At 38.1% G+C, this 18,794-nt stretch overlaps 1 protein-coding gene and 1 long non-coding RNA gene across 8 annotated transcripts in view; one reads left to right on the forward strand and one right to left on the reverse strand.

Annotated features, from left to right (window-relative positions):
• Nucleotides 1–18,794, reverse strand: part of LOC110827939 (uncharacterized) — a 343,471-nt gene that overhangs the window by 201,497 nt on the left and 123,180 nt on the right. For all 7 annotated transcript variants that reach the window (XR_015533767.1, XR_015533765.1, XR_015533766.1 and 4 more), the window contains one exon: nucleotides 12,950–13,104. Coding sequence is in view for 3 of the 7 variants with exons in the window: in XM_087343438.1 (XP_087199564.1) it covers nucleotides 12,950–13,104 (155 nt within the window). In the remaining 4 variants the exon portion in view is untranslated. The remainder of the gene's footprint in view (nucleotides 1–12,949; nucleotides 13,105–18,794) is intronic.
• LOC147874704 (uncharacterized) lies at nucleotides 17,251–18,530 on the forward strand. Its single transcript, XR_015533777.1, has 2 exons — nucleotides 17,251–17,529; nucleotides 17,770–18,530. It is a non-coding gene; the product is annotated as an uncharacterized LOC147874704 (long non-coding RNA).

The following is an 18,794-nucleotide window of genomic DNA, read 5'->3' on the forward strand; positions in this document are numbered from 1 at the left end:
ACTAGTTACGTAATTTTGAAACTTAAAACAGATATAAAAGAAATAAAGTTCTTTTGGAACCGCTGGCAAACGACTGTATCTGGTAATAAAGAGCGAAAATTTAACACCGCCAATATGAAATCCCGCCACTGGAGAATTTCAATCACCACGCAGCCTCACAACCTGAAGGGACCGACGCCAATGATGGCAGGTGGCGCAGACAGAGACAGAGATAGACACAAACGGCGTCCGACTTACTTTAGAAGTAAGTGTAACTGTGAAGATTTCTGTCTTCTGGGTTGTTGCGCCGTGTATATGGTAGATTCATTGCCCTGATGACGGAGGCAGTATGACCTCTCAAATTTTGGTAAACATCTACCAGACTTTACAGCGCAACAACCCAAAAAGGCAGAAATCTTCATACTCACCGCTGTGAAAACCCCAAATCGTACAAGTGAAACTGTCATAGGCTGATTGGCTCACAAGGGCAGATGACAGTGAGTGTGCAAATGCGTCCACAACAGCCGATTGGTCACTTCACACTCCAAAGACACGTATTGCAGATACGCACAAATAGAACTTTGATGTATGATATTAACCATACACATAATGGTGAGTCCCGATGGAAGTTCGAAACATCATACTTGTCATTGCAAAAGGGAATGCATAAATATACATCCAAGTGTCACAATTTCCATCATAAAACAAAGGGCAAAAAATTCTGCAACTCCTACCACCCGCAATGAAAGAGGAACAGTTATAATTAAAATTCACAAAATGCGTTAAAAAAACAAAAACAGGAAAGGAATTTCATTCACAGTGAAATGTAATTCAACATTAAAAATTTGCACGTTTTAGATGGATACAGCGTAATTTCATGTTTGAACGAGCAAAACTCACACGATTACAAATATGGCCTTTCGTCCACAAAATGGTACTGGTTCACCGAGATGTGGTCTATGAATATTTATTTCTGAATAGATCGAAGCGTCAATTTATATTATCGAGATACAGCATGTTCTTCTATCCGCCTGTACTCGGTTTCAGTCATAGATGCTCAGAACTAATCGCCTGCAAAATTCTGGATCTTAAAAAGTTTATGGCCGATCACCTAGTTAAGGAATTTAACACTTTTGCAGAATTATAAGATTTATTGCCTAGAAGATGACAGCTTTCTGGGATATTTTGCCATGAAGTATCGTAGAAGTTGTCCGACGTTTCTGAGGCCCTTACTGATTCCATCATCAGGGTGTAGTATCCCAGGAGGCCGTAACCTTTATTCTTGCCACCATGAGAAACTTAAACCTCACTCGTTTATTAAGCTGTTCAAGAAATCATATTGTCCTATAAAACAGATAAACAAGCAGTAAAAAAACTTATCTCAGATATACTGCTTAAAATAGGCTCCTAAATGGGATCGTGTACCTTAAAACTTATGGCAATTACTGCGAAAAATACTTGTAAATTGTAAAAAGCAACAACAGGTTACGAATAATAATTACTAATTAATTAATGTTTACACAGATAACTTAACAGTAACTTACAAAAATAAATCTGAGATGGTTGATATGTAATTAGGCCTCATTTAATAATACAATGATCGGTTGGAAAAAGCTAAAGAACAAATTATAATCTTGTTCATGTTTTCGAAAATTTTATGTAAAACAAACACTGATTATCAAACGGAAACTACAATATTCAATCACAATCAAAGAGACGTTTTAAATAGACATGCCACAAAACTTCAAAATTTAGTCAAGTGTGAATAAATTTAGACATAGGGAAATTAAGTCTTTTTACATTTTATTACTCGCATATTCCTTTAAAAATGTTGGTATTCAGGTCAATATCTGAATTCTTAATATGCAGTATATTTATACATCAACCAAAACTTGAGTGACTCGCATTCGAGAGGTTTCTATTTACAGTCCGAGTTCTGTCTAAAATTTCAGCTGCTGCCCTCAGTCCCTCCGAAGAATTCTAGCATATTATCCTGAAGAATTTTTTGAGTCTGAAGATGGCTGTCTTCTGGGTTGTTGCACCGTGTAGTCTGGTAGAAGTTTACCAACGTTTCAGAAGTGCTTGCTGCCTTGCGATCTTCCTAATTATGGAGGCAGCAAGGACCTCTGAAACGTTGGTAAACTTCTACCAGACTACACGTTGCAACAACCCAGAAGACAGCTATCTTCAGACTCACCGCCGTGGAAACCTCAAAGCGTACATTGCATATGGGTGCTTTCTCCACAATCCATTAATATTCATTATCTATTACCTCACTTCATTCAACGCCAAAGAAGCACCACAGTTAACACAGTCTCAGCAGACAGCCTAAGGATTGAGTTCAATCTTTCACGCTCTTCTAATATTCCCGGTTAAGAAAGACGGGATTAACCAATACACAGTCAATACTAGCATGATATGCATTATCAAGAAGTCCAACCAACTCTCTTCGTATAAATTACAAGACTACTGTAACACTACAAACACTTCGTATTAATCCAATGGCATATTAATTTAATTCATATTCTAAAAATACCCATGCAGAATTGTTAAAAAATATTGAATAACGTCACTGCCGAGTAGTTAACTTCCATACTTTGTATCTGGAAGGTCTAAGGTTCAAATCTTGACCCGGAAACCGGCTCTCCTGGCAGAACTTTCGTGTTCTTCCTTGGTCTCTCCATGAAATTGCAAAAACCTGCCTTAGGCTATGGCACCTTTCTTTTATACCCTCTCCAATTCATTAACCACTTTATGTCATTCGACTCTGTATAACATGAGTTACTAAAAGATTTTTTAAATGAACCAAATAAATAATTACCTAAAAGATTTTGTCAACTGCCTTTAAAGCATCACTGAATTTCGGCCATGTCATAGTTTTGGCAGTTAGTCACCGGCTTTTCTCCGCGGAGACCCGCTTTAGCCTCGGCAAAGCGGCACTGGGATAGGTCTTTATCCAAGTGCTTCGGTTGTCCTCCTCTACTCCATTTTCACTCACACAGCATCTGGGAATAGCCAAAGGGTTTGTCAGAAACCCAGTTCGACAGAGGCATAGTAGTCTAACCCCATCGGAACAACAATCACCGAACTTTTAGGGGAAAATACTACATATATTGTTCAAGAACTTAACTACGAGCACGTCGAATTTCACTTGGCAGCGTTTCTCAGTTGTTAACTAACATTACTAGGAGGGAAAGATGATCCGTAGTCATCAAAGCTAGCTATGTCTAAAGATTGTGCAAACTTTGTGATAGTTACATCATGAAGTTCCCTTGTGACATCACAACTTTGCGTGTCGACATGTCACCAACGCCACTAAAACTGACAGTCATTCCCAATGAGAATTCCACAATATAACATTCGATAAACATTTCCGCCATCTGTAAAGAAAAACAGCATTGCATCTCTCTTCAGATCCAGCTACAAGTACTGAATTTTAGTATATCAAATCCGAAGACATAGTCTCGACCAAGGAGTCCTTCCAAATGTCTAATAGATCTAGCAAACTTACAAAGAGATGAAGAAAGCAGATCCTGCCAAAGCGGGACAAATACTAAAGAGGAAAAAAGAATCCGTGAACAGAATATGAAGCAACGAGCATTTGCACATACTAAAAGATTTTTGGGCATACGACGCTCTAAATAACAGGCTATACGTTTTTAGGCTGAGCTGGGTTTATCGAGAGGCCTGTAGACACGGCAGCAGAACTGCTGTAGCTAAGAAATTGCCCCCTCCGCTACTGCGTACACAGTAATTAATCTCCCAAAGTAGCAGATTCACAACGAAAGCTACGGGACTGAATTGGTCTTCTCTTCACTTGGAAACGAATCCTGTTTCTGCACCATCTTTTAATCGACTTCATTATAATGGTGACGTTCCTCATCAGCACAAGCTCGAAGGCTAACACTCATACTTCGCATTCCAGACATTCCAAGTTCGAATCTCGGCTGCGAAACCGATAATCTCAGTGGTCTTCCTCACATCCACGATACAAAATATTGAACAGGATATATATGTTAAACTAATCGCCCTTCCACATTCGTCATTCAAAGTCGTTTTCCTTCATTTTACCACTCTAGTAACATTAAGATTTGAGTAGAAATCCGAACCTCTTCCATATGTATTTTTCTCCATTCCTGTTTAATTGCATGTCTTACGTCCGAATATCTTCGTCAACTCCTCCTTCAGCATAATACACAAACACACACACATAAAAACAACTCGTCTGAACGTACTGAACACTTTTTGGTTGTTTACTCTTTATTTTAATATTGCGTTAACAAATAAATTGTTCTTCTACGAAGAGAAGGTTTTTTTAACAAATTTACATTTTCTTCAGAGGTCTGAATGTGTAAAGAATACAATTTCAGATATTCCAATCCATGTACTGACATAAGTTTTCATGGGTTTTGTGTTTGAATTACAGAACTGCATGAAACAGCCAGGGTTTAGTTGAGTTGCTGGACTGACAGCAAACAAACCCAGGGAGGTTTCATCGAATGCTTGTGCACCAAAAAAAGACGTGGTGATACTCCCACCAGGTCATATACTTCATAACACTTCCCACGTGCGGATTTATTTATACAAAACGTTTGTCAATAGACTTTATTTCCATTGCAACTGTAATTCCACCGATCTAAAGAACTAAATGGAACAGACTTATTCATAAGAACTAAACTCTATCCTCCTTACTTCACAGCCAACTTTCACTTTTTAAGTATCAGACGCAAGAAATGTTACGTAGCTAATCTACATACAAGATCCTTTATTGAAAAGCTTGAAAGTCGTTCAACAAGTCAAGAAACTCATCGCTTCTCTTGAAAACACTGCCATGTTCAAAACAATCTAAAAATGAAGCACGTTCTGAGTCAGTAGAATCCAATCCAAAACACACAATCCATGTCTTTAAAAAAATGGTTTTAATATACTTCCACCTATGTCTTGGTACGTAGTAGACTCTTCGCTTCAGATTTATCGACTACAGATTTCGAAGACGGGGCGGATTCTCATATCCTCATGCGTGCTACATGCCCCGTCCACCTCACTCTAATAGGTCCACTATTACTTGGTGAAGACAGCAGATAATGAAACTCCTAACGGAGTAATTTTCTTCATTTTCCTGTTACTTCCAGTCACTTGGATCCACATACTTTTCTCATAGCCCTCATCCCGAACACCTTCAATCGATGGTCTTCCAGTAGTGCCAGATACCAAGTCCTACGGCAGGTAAAATTATAGTTTCATCCTACACATTTTAATACGTAAATGTTCATTCAGGGGATGTGGATAAGTAGGATTATTTTGTATACTATGTAATTCCCTATCCACTCTATTCATTCACTGCAAATATACTGCAGACTGGAATAATAATTAGTAGAGATACTATCTTGTATATAGTCAAATGTTCCAGCGTTAACTGAAGTTAAATCACAGTACAGAAAAATCTGTGTTTCCCTGCAAGCCTACTTCATTAAGAATACACTTCACATTACAAAATACTTCAAATAATTATTTTATTTTAAAGAGGTGCGTATTTTTATCTTATATCTTCATTCTCACACGATGAGTCTTTTGACAAACTTCTATGTGCACTTGACACATGGCATGGGCCACAGTGTATAGTCTACAAAAAGTTGAAAGCACTGTTGTACAGTATCAATCACCACGATTTCATGACGTGTAGTGGGAGCTGCTGTGAAGGTCCACGTATTCTTAATCTTGACCCCAGAAGAAAGCGAGCGAACACTTTAACACTCCTGCCTCTTTAAAACAGGGAAGACCGAAACAAAATTCCATCCACAAGTTATAGCGCAGATCTGCCAGCAGTCCGTGCAGAAAGCTAGGTAAAACGAATGGCGTCTACAACAGACTACACCAGCCTTTTACGTTGTGCAGTTGGCACAACTGCCCGTAAACAATGTCACTGCAGAGAGAGGCAGAACTAGCCGTGTCCACATCCAACCCAGGCACTGTTTACATCTTTGAAGCGAATTTGACGCCTCACCAGTTCCTCGGACTAGGACACATTTTAATCACCTCAGACCAGAGGTACACATTACTGAGAGATGGTCTGCCTGAAGTAACTCCTCGCCCTATTACCCCTTTCAAAATGGTGACACGATGATAAAAATATAAAGGGGTCCTTTCAACCTAAGATAATTGCATTAGGCGGTGTACGAAGCTCTCTGCAAAGGATGGCAGAAAGAAACAAATTTCAAACAAACTCGAATTATTTTGTGTGCTTACCAGTTCTATAATTTTACATTTCGGATGACCCCACCAAATACTGCATGGATGGTGTATAAACTAAAAATTTTAAATTTGTGCTTTTTTGGTCGTCATCCGGTTTATTTTGCATTCCTCTTCATTTTATACTGCCCTTCTTCGTCTTCTTTTGCATAGCTTGTTCCTTCTCCCTCTGTCCTTTATTTATCATTTCTTCCTTAACCTTCCTGTCTACCTCGATCGTCGTCTTCCATTTAATTTACTCCATAGTTTAATCCTTGCCTTTCTCCGTCTTCTCATCATCATACTTGTTTATCTTCTACTTCCCTTTCTTCTCCATCATTATAATCTACACTTTTCCTACCCATCATCTGCGTTATTTCCTTTCCCTTGTTTTTCTTTTTCTTCTCCTGCTTCGTTGTCAATTTTATAAAGTAGTTAGTGTAGGATACTGAAAATTGCACTTTAAATATTCAGAGCACGGTGATAACCATATGTACCGTCTACTTTACATTCAGGAACTCTGCATTTTTCTCACAGCGTGTAGTTATTTTTAAGTTTTGTATGATTCTAAAAAAAGCAATTATTCCCTTAACCAACATTACACGAACAAGCATTGTAATGGAGATGCGTTGTTGTTTCTTTGAGGTTAGAACTAACTCTGAATTACATTTAGATAAACTTCGCGCTTCGCACGGTTAACAAAGCAAGAATAAGACTTCTGAAGCAAAATTAAAGAGTTTGTCTGGCAAAGTATTAGGCAGACAGATGGACAGAAGGACCAACAGACAGGCAGTACAAACTTCAAGGAAGTGATGTTTCGTCAGCATTAAAATCTCGTGTGATCAATACATCTTATTACTCCTTCCAATACTCCTTTTTCCTCGTCAACCTAACTGAGAACTCTCTTCGAAATATGATTTTATATCACCGCTTCAACACATTCAGACCGGTTATTTCCGTAGTCTGAAATTCTGTTACAACATTTTATACGCGTATAAAAACAACGCCTGCTACTGATCTCATCAAACGCATTTCATCTGCGCTTAATTCTTATCGTTCTATTATTTCCCAGACTTCTGATCCATATTGAAAAAGGACCTGTCATTCTTTCAAAAACGTTTGAGTAACAATGATGGTTTAATTATTTAGATGACTTTAAGCGCATTACGTTACTTAAAATGTTATTAATTTACTCTATATACCCTATATTTTATCAGGGACCTGATGATGGAGGCAGCAAGGACCTCTGAAACGTCGGTAAACTTCTACTAGACTATACAACGCAACAACACAGAAGACAGCCATCTTCAAACTCACCGCCGTCAAAAGCTCAAATCCTACAAATAACAAAGAAATAGTAAGAGGTGATGATTGGATTAAACTGGGCCGAAGAAACAAGTATTATACATATATGGTGATAAACCTTCATAGAAGGTGGGAAGTTTCTTGACAAGTTAAACGACCACCAGTTTCTCAATGAGAATGCTGCTCCGTGTAATTGCTTCTGTGCACTGTTTCAAGAGAGGAAATTCGAACCAGCTGAAACACGCAACATTTCCACAGCAACCCTCCATTGAACTATATCGTGAACAACTGAAGTCTAATCCGTATCTACGTATCTCGATTCCTTAAATCCATTTTAATATTATCTTCCATATATACCTAGGTCTCCCTAGCGGCCTCTTTTGCAGTATTTCCTAAATACAATTTTATACGAATTTCCCATCTCTCTTGTTTTAAATAAGATTTTAATAAAATCAACCGATATTAAAGTTTTAAATGGATTATAACATTGCACATATTCGTCCTCATTAACAATAGGGTCTATTTATTTTTGTGAGCGAGTGGCAAGTGTGACAGATAACCGAGTGATTTCGCATTTGTGTCGTTCTGTTGGAACCGATTTCTGATATCATTCGGAGGCTAACTGTATTTGTAAACTGCGTGTTCCTCTCACAGGTGGATGGCATCTTTCCATTGTTTCGCGACGCAACGTTACCCCGTTTTAACCGAAAATACAACACAGTATAATAAGTAAGCTGTCGCGTGAAAGGTTTAAATATTTTGTGCGTCTGCTCTGATATTCATTTCAGCAAGGGTTGTTAATCAAGGGACGAACAAAAAAAACAAGACAACACGTCCGTGCGTGTTTACTGGGAGTGTGTCCGGCGCGACTTTATTACATTCTGAGGAATCTCGCAGCGGTACATGACAGTCCCCTGCCAGATTCACTCACATTGCTATATACAAGAGCAGAGAGGCGAATTTCATCCAATTTCCTAATGCAACACTTCGGACGAATCTGTGCGTTCCACGTCCGTTAGAAGTAAAGAGCAAGACGATCGGGGGTTGGGGGATAGCACATAAGGAAGCATGTACTGTCCTAAATACAAGCAATTCCCAACGCCAGTAATTTGTAAATCACTGTCTCAATTCCGATACTGGTAATAATTTTGTTTTGAAGATTTCTGTCTTCTGAGTTGTTGCGCCGTGTAGTATGGTAGATGTTTACCAACGTTTCGGAGGCCATAATGCCTCCGTCATCAGGGCGATACTACACGGCGCAACAACCCAGAAGACAGAAATCTTCATACCCACCGCTGTGAAAACCTCAAATATTACAACAGTTTTCCTTCTACCCTTAAGTAATGACGTAGAGGAAACAGTTTCATCCCCACAACTATTCGTTTTTGCGATGTGAACGGTTAATCGATCTTGTTGTCCCCACTTCTACGTCATAAAACTCTTCGTTTCTTCAGCTTCTTTATCGTGCGTTCTTCACAATAAGTTTATTAACTAAATGCATATAGGACTGGTCCTGTCTGTCCGCATGAATAAAATCGAGAACCACTGAAAGCATTTGAATAAAATTCGGTATTGACATCATGCCATTGAGGACGACAGTAAAATCTTACTTTACAATTTTTTTACAATTTGTATTACCAACATGGCGGGAGAAGAAACGTGGATCGATGCTGGATCCTGTGAGGTGAGATCGACACTCGTGTCCTTTCGAAACATCATCATACAACGGTGTACAGTCAAAGATTTTCGGAAAATACAAAACCTTGGACTCTAACTTCTTTGTATATTGTAAAATAAAAACATAATGGCGGCATAATAAATAAAGTTGAGAATCCGATCCCATTCGTCCAAGAGAAGTACACTACTACAGAGTTTTGAGGTAACGATATTGATTTATGTTACTTAAAAAAGACATTAACATCACATTATATGTATAGTCAGAAACTAAAATTGTCTGAGTAAGAAGACTGGCGTAATCTTTCATTCTCAAATTCATAATTTTTAAAGAACGCCAAGTGCGTATTCCGGCACGGAATAGATTTTTTCAGCCTTTTTCCCGTACTATCTCCGGTCTGGTTACTAGGAGACCGAATAAAGCATACGTGCAACGTTGTTCGCTCAGTAAGCATGCGGTTTACTGGATAAACCGATTTAGTTTATGTTTTAAAGAATTATCACCAGAATGCGCATGGAAACGTTAAATACTGGATGCATTTGTTTAAATATTCATTTCAGCAAGGGCTGTTAATTAAGCGGCAAACTAAAAACACAAAGTTGGCTGTCCTGTGGGTTGTAGTGCAGTGTGCTCTGGTAGAAGAAATTTCTGAAATTAAACTGAAAACGCGACACATCTGAGCGTGTTACCTGGGAATACATAATCTCCTTTCGGATTTATCAGAACGTTTTAAGTTTCAATAATTATTTGTTACCTACAGTACACTAACGTTCAATTGTGATTTATTACATCGTTCTTTAATGACTAGTAAAGTACTCGCAATGTTACTGCGGAAAAAGTAGAGAAATATTACTATTTCATTAAAAAATTTCCCCACAACCTATAGTAGTTCTGGTCTGAAAATACAAAACGTGAGTCTATAGCTCAATATCATATAAAAATAAAAGCGCTAAACCCTAAAATATTTGCCATTATAATATTATATGCAGTGATAAATTTTAAATATATCCGTCATGATTTTACTCACTACATTTTTATGAATAGCAGTTGGGCTCTTTTATCCACCTCGGGCTCCCTGCAAAATATATGTGTGAAATTATGTATTATACAACGATCATTTCAGAAAACGAAGTAATTAAATATTCACTCTGTAGTTTTATTTGTGAAGTTATTAGACGCTATATGGACAGAAGAATGTACCTGATATCAACATTACACAAATTATGAATCATAATAAGGTTTTACGTTTACAATCTTTTAATGATAGTCTAATATGCATGTAGTTACGAGATTCACATACTATTAAAGTGTACGGAAACGGGGAGGTGGAGGGAACGGCTTCTGGTTTACCGTTGGCCTTCAAGAAAATAATAAGCTGTACGAAGGAACGGAGGGAATTTTCTGTGCAAAATAAGAAGCAAAAGACAGGGAAAAATCAGGAATTTAGAACTGCCACTGGGGTAGTAGGCACGGTAGTAATAAGGAATAGTTATGTGCAGTAGCATTAAGGAAGAGTTGTAGTAAGAAGTAGTGCTAATAGTGCTACCTATGTAAGGACTATGGTCGTGAGAACCTGGTGTTAGGCGGCCACAGATCTCTGTATAGAGTTCTCAACCATATATATATATATATATATATATATATATATATATATATATATTCAATTAATTTATTTATGTGTTTGCCAACAGCAAGAAGCCAATAACAGGCAAACACTGATAAGTGTACAATAATAATGAATAATAAAGAAAAATATTACAAAAAGAGGTTAATTAAACTTATACATGTACAGTATTAAATATAACAGCCAATTACAGGGACGCCCAAAGAAGAAACAAATTTATACACAAAGAAAAATAAATGAAGAAATATAAATACAGTAGGGCCCTGCTTTTATATATAAATATAATAAAATAAATAAGTGAGTTGTGCGCTTAAATAAGCAATTAATTATTTCAATAGTATATTTTAAGAGATTACAAAAAACGTAGAGTTACTTCAGCTAGTCAGGAAATATTATCTACAGCTGTTCCATACATCACGTTTCTGATTTCGACATTGTGTGTATTTAACGAAATACAAGGAGATAATAACGGACACACTGCCCATCTGTAGTATCTTCGCTGTGAAGTGTCGATGTGAAAATAGATTTGTAATAGTAATTCTTTAACGACGCTTTGTCTACTGTACTCGGATTGAAATGAAAAAATCTGAACATATAATAAAATTCTGGCACTAGTTTCTTCCAGCTAACAAAGTGATAGTATCCACACAATAAATGTCAAATGGCCCCATCTTCGTTTACTTTATGACATTTGGTTGATGCTGGAAACAATCAAAAAACCTTCGTTTCGGTGAAGGGACATAGACTCCCCCACCAATATTAGCGAGTTCTGAGCCGGGGCTTCCTCTAATTGGTTCCCTCGGGACACAGTGACTGGACAGTGTTCTAGAGGCGACAGGGAAATTGTGAATTGTTCCAAATGTTAAAAGCGCATTACTTTTTGTACCCGCATATGATTTTATCGAGCTGTGTAAAAGGCACATAAATGAACCATTTCTAGCTATTGCAGGGTACAAACCTGTTAGTACATGACACACATTTTCACAAGGTACATTTCATATATAAAAAGTACCTTCACTCCGAGAGCACCCGAGATCCCGGTCAGAGAGAAGACCCTAGTTGAGAACTGAGGGTATTTTAACGATGCTGCTGCGCGCCTGGTGGAGCGGTGATAGACGAGTACGAAATAATGATGAAGTGATGATTAGCATGAGGGAACCGAACAACTCTGATGAAATCCTGTTTCAATGCCGAGATTATAACTGGAATTCATCCGGAATTTAACCCGGTTCTCCGCTGTAGGAAACCAGCGTCTGAGCTATGAAACGGTTATTTCATATATGTATATATATATTATATATACACATATATATAAAGTTTTTGACAATACGGTAGCTCGTTTTTCATTTTAACGTAAAAGGACGTTAAGTACTCTGGTGAGAGCCAATACACGAAGCTAGTCGTGTTACTGTTATAATATAATTAATATTATGGTAACTTATTTGCATTAACTTTACTATCACTCCGACATAACTTCTAATTGCCTCCCGCCATCATGTTTGTAATTGTCGACGTTAAAAAAACTCATCCACACAGAATATGTAGTAGTGTTAAGTGAACTTCACATGCCTCCCTCCAATGGATCGTTATTTACCGCCATAAAACCAAAGGTTACATACAGATTTTGAGCAGATGCAATGTTGTTGATTCATATGAACAAAAAATTACGTTAAACTGTTGCATGTTTTTGAAGATTCATTACCATACAAAACTTCATGACTGTAATACATAGTGGCAGAAAAGTAACTTTCATCTCAGAAGTTTGCATGGACACTGTCCGTATAAAATCAGAAAGTGGAAAGGTTGTCTGCCGTTCATGGCACGATGCTCGTACCAAATCTAATAACAACGACATACATTTATAAAGTTATTAGCCAGACGCAAAGGAGTTATGAAGACAGAAATACTCTTTCTTTCCTCGTAACACAAGAAAATTGTGCAAATATACGGCAGACAAAATGTATGTAAATGTAAAAATTCGACGTTCATTTCGCTGAGATCGAAACCCCTGTCCCTCAAAGAGAGGTTTGCATTCGAAACCCTGAGTTTACGTATATTCAGACATACAACAGTTAAAGGACATAAGGGAAACTGCGTACAAAGTGCGGGTTAGCCTACGCCTGAACCATTGCACTTACCTTTGGATGTTCCTTGACCGGAACCAACACACGGATGGTGACCTTTATGGGTTTTTCCTTGATGATATCTGCAAACCGCCTGTCCTCATTGTTCGCCCGGTTGCCGTTACTAGTGGAGTGCAACGAACGGCCCCCATTCTGCAGCCGTTCCAGTTCTGAAACCAGAACGTGATTTTAGTGTCAGTTTTATTGTACTGTTGAGAAACACGGGAAAAATTATCATTCCCAAGCCCAACAACAACTTAACCGTAACTCAAATCTAGGGAAATTTTCTGTTTGGACTCCCTTGCTCCTGTAATATCCTCATCGAAATAAAAAATCTAAACACCATTTCTCTACCGCGCTTAGTTTCTGAGCTACAGAAACCACCTTACCGGTACTCCAACCCAGAGGACTTCTCCGGAGTTATGACCTTTCTAAAATCTATTTATGGCTTCAGTAAGTGAGAGTAGAGAGTCTGAAGCAATTTGGTACAGCATTTCTGGAGCTATAAGCGTACTTAAGTACATACCACCAATGTAGGATTTGAGATTTTCACAGTCATGCGTCTGAAGATGGCTGTCTTCTGGGTTGTTGCGCCGTGTAGTATGGTAGATGTCCATCGGCGTTTCAGAGGTCTTACTGCCTTCGTCATCAGGGCATCTTCTGAAACTTTTGTCGAAATCTACCATACTACACAGCGCAATAACCCAGGAGACAGCAATCTACATACCAACAAAATCAATTTTATACAGCTATAACACAAACCATTCTAAACGTCTTGGTCCACGTGTTATTTAACGGCTTTGTATCAAACACAGAAGCCATTTGCAGTTCACAGACAGTACGATCACACAAAGGTGACTGGAAAAGATTAACAGGAAGCGATCATGACCTACTGTGTGGTACTATCCCAACACTCGCTTCAAATCTGAGTAAAACCACGGAAAATAATCCTAAGAGCCAACACGTACTCGAACCTCGCAGCGGCCCCTTCCTGAATACCGTCACTACTAATCATCAGGTGATTCGAATTTGAAAGGATTAATTTCTTAACCTTTCTGTAGAGACTGGTCTTGTTAACTGGAGACTTTCACGATTTATTCCAGTGCTTCCAAACAAATGCTGGAATACAACCTTTTGTTTCTACGCTCTTCTCACATTACACTAACGAATTCTTTCTTCCCAGTGTAATTTAAGTAGTTGGGTACGAGTAATTAAATAAAAGAAAACAAGAAAAGGTACACGGACGATGGAGCTGTCGGCGGCCATTTTATGTGACAGAGAAATAAGCCAAATTGCTGAGAAAGGAGAGCACAGTTACAAGGGAACATTTGTTTCGCCGAGAGACGATGAAAAGCAGCTGCAGAGGCAACTTGTTGCACTGGAGAAATAGATGATACCCCAGGGGCAAAGCTCTTTGCCTTACGTCCAAGAATGGCTTTGTAGTCTATTCATAAGCAGTCTTATCTATCACATAGAAGCAAGTGAAAGATAACACAACAATTAACACACGTTTAAAGCTTTTGTCCTGTTCGGATACAAAAATTAAAATTGTTTATTCCATTCTTGTGTTACGAATGGCGTACCTAGGGACAGGTAAAATCACGTGTATTTTAGAGTCCTTCAAAGTAAGTACAGGCTATTTATAATAGTTTTTATCCTTTACAATATTATTGTTTTTGTGCAATAAATGAGCCGTGTTAAAAGATATTCCTGTAGGGGCTTTACGTTTTCAGATGGTCTTTGTGATATTAAAATGAGAAAAAGTCAGAGATTTTGGTAAATGTGACCTTCTGAGTTGTGATTCCGTCCGTCATGCAGGCGTCACATTACAAAAAAAATTGGTAATGACAAAAGAAGTTTCTTTATAAAAGTACATTGTTAAAATTACTATTTCTTTGATGTCAGGAGTTTTTTTATTATGTTCTCCTGTTTAGCATAATTATGTGATTATTTTTATTTCCACTGTATTGACAAGTTTTAACTTTGAGGTTATCTGTAATTGGGCATTTGGGTCTTGATGTAGCACACAAAACTCAAGAATTATTAGCATTAATTTTACACTGCCTTTATCGTACTTGGCTGTAATTGGCATTGTTTGGCTGCTGTTAAGCACTTGAATAAATTAAACAAATTTAATTATTAGGACTTCGCATTTTATAAGCCAATATACGTAGTATCATGGAGCAGGATATTTGCTCTACTTTTCAGCAAGTATCATTAAAGTGATCAAGTAGAATACGGCCAGATAAGCGTCTCATGTGGCACACATTTGTAAAATGAGAAATGTATAAATTTCTGTTGCAAATTCCGACAGCTAAGACGATGATATGAATACAATAAAAATGGACGTTAAACAAATAGTGTGGAGGTGGTGAAATTGGTTAATTTTCTTAGGATATATGCTGATAAAACACGGTAATGGCCCTCGGGTTCTGTACTGAACGGGGAAATCCATGACCATCTACTTGAACAAGTGTCTTTTCTCAAGACAGACTCAGCTTCCTAAAATCATCATCATCATCATAATTAGTATAACTTAATTCTATAAATGGAGAGAAATATACAAAGGAATAAATATCAACACTTTAATATAAATATTACGGTTCAGTGCGATATAAATTAATTCTCTCAGAAACTCTTATCCAACAAATGAATTATTCACTGGCTTCATAATTCTCAGGCCAGCAAGAAGCCTTTCCGAAAATCGGATCATTCAGTTGCACGTCTTCTACAAGTAATTCAATCTTCTATCCACCGCGAAACCTGTTTGGTGCATCACTCGCTTTATTAATTAGTTTTCTCTGAGAATTTTATCACTACGCTGTCCTCTCTGTGGCCTAATAAGGTCATGGTATATTTAAGGATTACAGAAGAGACCTGTAGCCTTCCTTCAGCTATCGTATGATCGCAATTATCGCCGGATATTCGACGCAGAGACGCGAAAATTTGAAAACGTCAATAATCCTCAGACCGCTGCTTCCTTTCCTGCTGCTTTCAACAACGCAGGCGGTGCGCAAGGCTGAGCCGTGCTAAACTCTCCACAGCCTGGAACCGAGCAATGCTGAGCACTGTTAAATCTGTTAATGCCAAACCAAGTGCTGTACATCTGAATCTTGGGTTTTCATATTACACACGATAAGGGAAAAGAATTCTTAATTCAACGCTGGCAGTAAGAATTCCACAATTCTTCCGTTTTCCTCATCTCTTAGCGTCGTCGCAATAATTCAGAACATTTATATATTTATTTAGATCAGCATCAACATTTTGTTTCCATATACACCGACGTCCCTCGTCTTGGTGTCCCAAACAAAATTTTGCAGGTATTTCATATGGACTGAATTAAAATTCACTTTGGGCAGATATTCTCTAATTGTAAGCACTAACAAGGAAAATCTGTTAACCTTCTTAAACAGATTTTCGTCAATTTAATTGGTCAGTCCGTCGCTAATTAATGAAATCCTGTTTACCATGTTCACACTGAGAATCAGACGAACCTTACAAATACAAAATACAGCGTAAGTGATTGTTAAAGCAGATGGTTCAAAGTTAAAGGGTTGACCAGAAGAAATTCTTTGTATTGCTCGACGAATCAAAGAGATTCTTCATGCGTGGGGTAGGAAAATCCATCTGCTGGCTGCATCGATCCGCGAGTAGAGACAGGTAGTAACACACAGACTCAAGACGTCGAAAAGAGAAAATAATAATACTATAAATCCAAAGAAAAAAAGATGAAAGGTGGATACAAGTTCATGATACGACAAAGACAAGGTACTAGATTTAAGACGAGCAAACACGATACTTTGTATCCGGTTGAAAGCCGTTGTGTTTCCTACACTGGACAACGCTTTACGTGACTGCTCTAAACAAACTTCTTCCAGCTTTATATTTCTATTAAGACACGCAGTACTTACAAAATGCGGAAAACACACCTTTCATGCGAAAAGTTTGTCGTTAGAGAACCTGTTTTATCTCACAAATACGATTTTGATACTATTGACTGTATACTGACGTATCTGAGGAGAATTCAATTTTGGTTTAAATCGGTCCAATGTTACTTCTGCTTCATATTAAACTGAAAATTTTCCTTAAATAAACGTTTCACCGTGCACAAAATGAATACTTTATGTAATAAACAGATCTTATTAACAGCTTTATTATATGCATCAAATATGTTTTGGCATTATATAGGCCTAGCCTGTACAGTGTGTCCGTAAAATAATGGTGAGATAACAAACAGTTATAATTTTGGAACAAAGCAAGATAGAGACATGAAATCAACGTCAAAATAAAGATAAACTCTCCAGTTTTTCGAAACATAAAAGGGTTCTAGCGCAAGCGCATGCGCGCTGTTACAAGGTCAATAGACGCGTGAAGCTTGTTAGTCGCCATGATTACGGTGCAGAGGAAGGTTCAATGTGTTTTGTGGCTTGCTAAGTTTGAGTCAGTTACACTTGTTAGGCGTGTGTAATGAAGAACCACCATACGAAAATAACATTCGCCTTTGGGACAAACAACTTAGAGAAACAGACAGCCTACTGAAGCAGTCACGTCCAGGACGACCATCAGTGTCTGACGATGCCATTGAAGCTGTGCGAGTAAGTTATCTGCGTAGCCCGAAGAAATCAGTGCGGAAGTGTTCTGTAGAGTTAGGCGTTTCAAAAACAACTGTTCGCAACGTTTTAAAGAAACGACTACGCTTTACTGGTTATAAAATTCAGGTGTTACATAAAATTTATCCACAGGACAAAATTAAACGATTCTAATTTGCTACAGACATTCTGGATGGGTTAGATCATGTTGGGGAATTTTTAGACAAGTTTATGTTCATGTTTCAGGACACATCCATCAGCATAATGTTAGAATATGGGGTAATGAACCTCCATATGTCATTATGGAACAACGACGTGATAGCCCAAAAGGTAATGTGTGGTGCGCAATTGGTCGAGACAGAGTTATTGGCCCCTTCGTTTTTGCTTAACAAACTGTGACGGGAAAGAACTTCCTGGATATGTTAGAAGGGTATGCAGTGCCCCAAATACCGGAGAATTTCATTCTCCAGTTAGATTGAGCTCCTCCACATTTTGCCACATTCGTGCGGGATTATCTAAACCAAACATTTCCTCAGCGATGGGTCGGACGAGGAGGGTGGATAGCCTGGCCTCCACGCTCTCCAGATCTTACCCCTATGGCCTTTTATTTTTGGGGTTATGTGAAGCAACAAGTGTTCTCTGTCCAAATAACAAATTTGCACCATTTGAAAGAACGGATCACTGAAGCTGTTTCATCTATCACACCGGATGTTCTCGGTCGTGTATGGCAAGAGCTTGAATATCGTCTTGATGTCTGCAGGGCAACTAAAGGAGCGCATATCGAAATCTACTGAACACGTAAGATTCGTGGAGAGTTTCTCTTTATTTTGACTTTGATTTCATGTCTCTATCATGCTTTGTTCCAAAACTATGACTGTTAAAACACCATTATTTTACGGTAATACAAACAAAAGTAAGAAACTGTAATATCTGTATTGTAATTAAGTTAGCAACAATACATTTGTATCACCAGTAAATAAACATCGAGGTCAATGACGCATGCAAAATCTATAATTTATTTATTCGTATCCAACAGACACAAGCTCTAAAATTACAGAACGCTTACACAATATAATACAAACCACACACTCTCAATGAAAATAACTTGCAAATATTTCTAACTAGTCTTTAAAATACGAGGTCTCTTCAAAATGTATCGGACCTTAATTTTTCCCACGGAAACAAATGAAGCACGGGTGGTGTCGTCCGGTGCGGGGTGTAGGGGACCTTCATGCGCATGCGTGAATTTTTTCCCGCCCGCAGAGAGCGTC

This window comes from Zootermopsis nevadensis, unplaced genomic scaffold, assembly GCF_977971745.1.
Source record: "Zootermopsis nevadensis isolate Lab colony 2312 unplaced genomic scaffold, Znev_1.0 Znev_ptg000006l, whole genome shotgun sequence".
Classification (NCBI taxonomy): Eukaryota; Metazoa; Arthropoda; class Insecta; order Blattodea; family Termopsidae; genus Zootermopsis; species Zootermopsis nevadensis.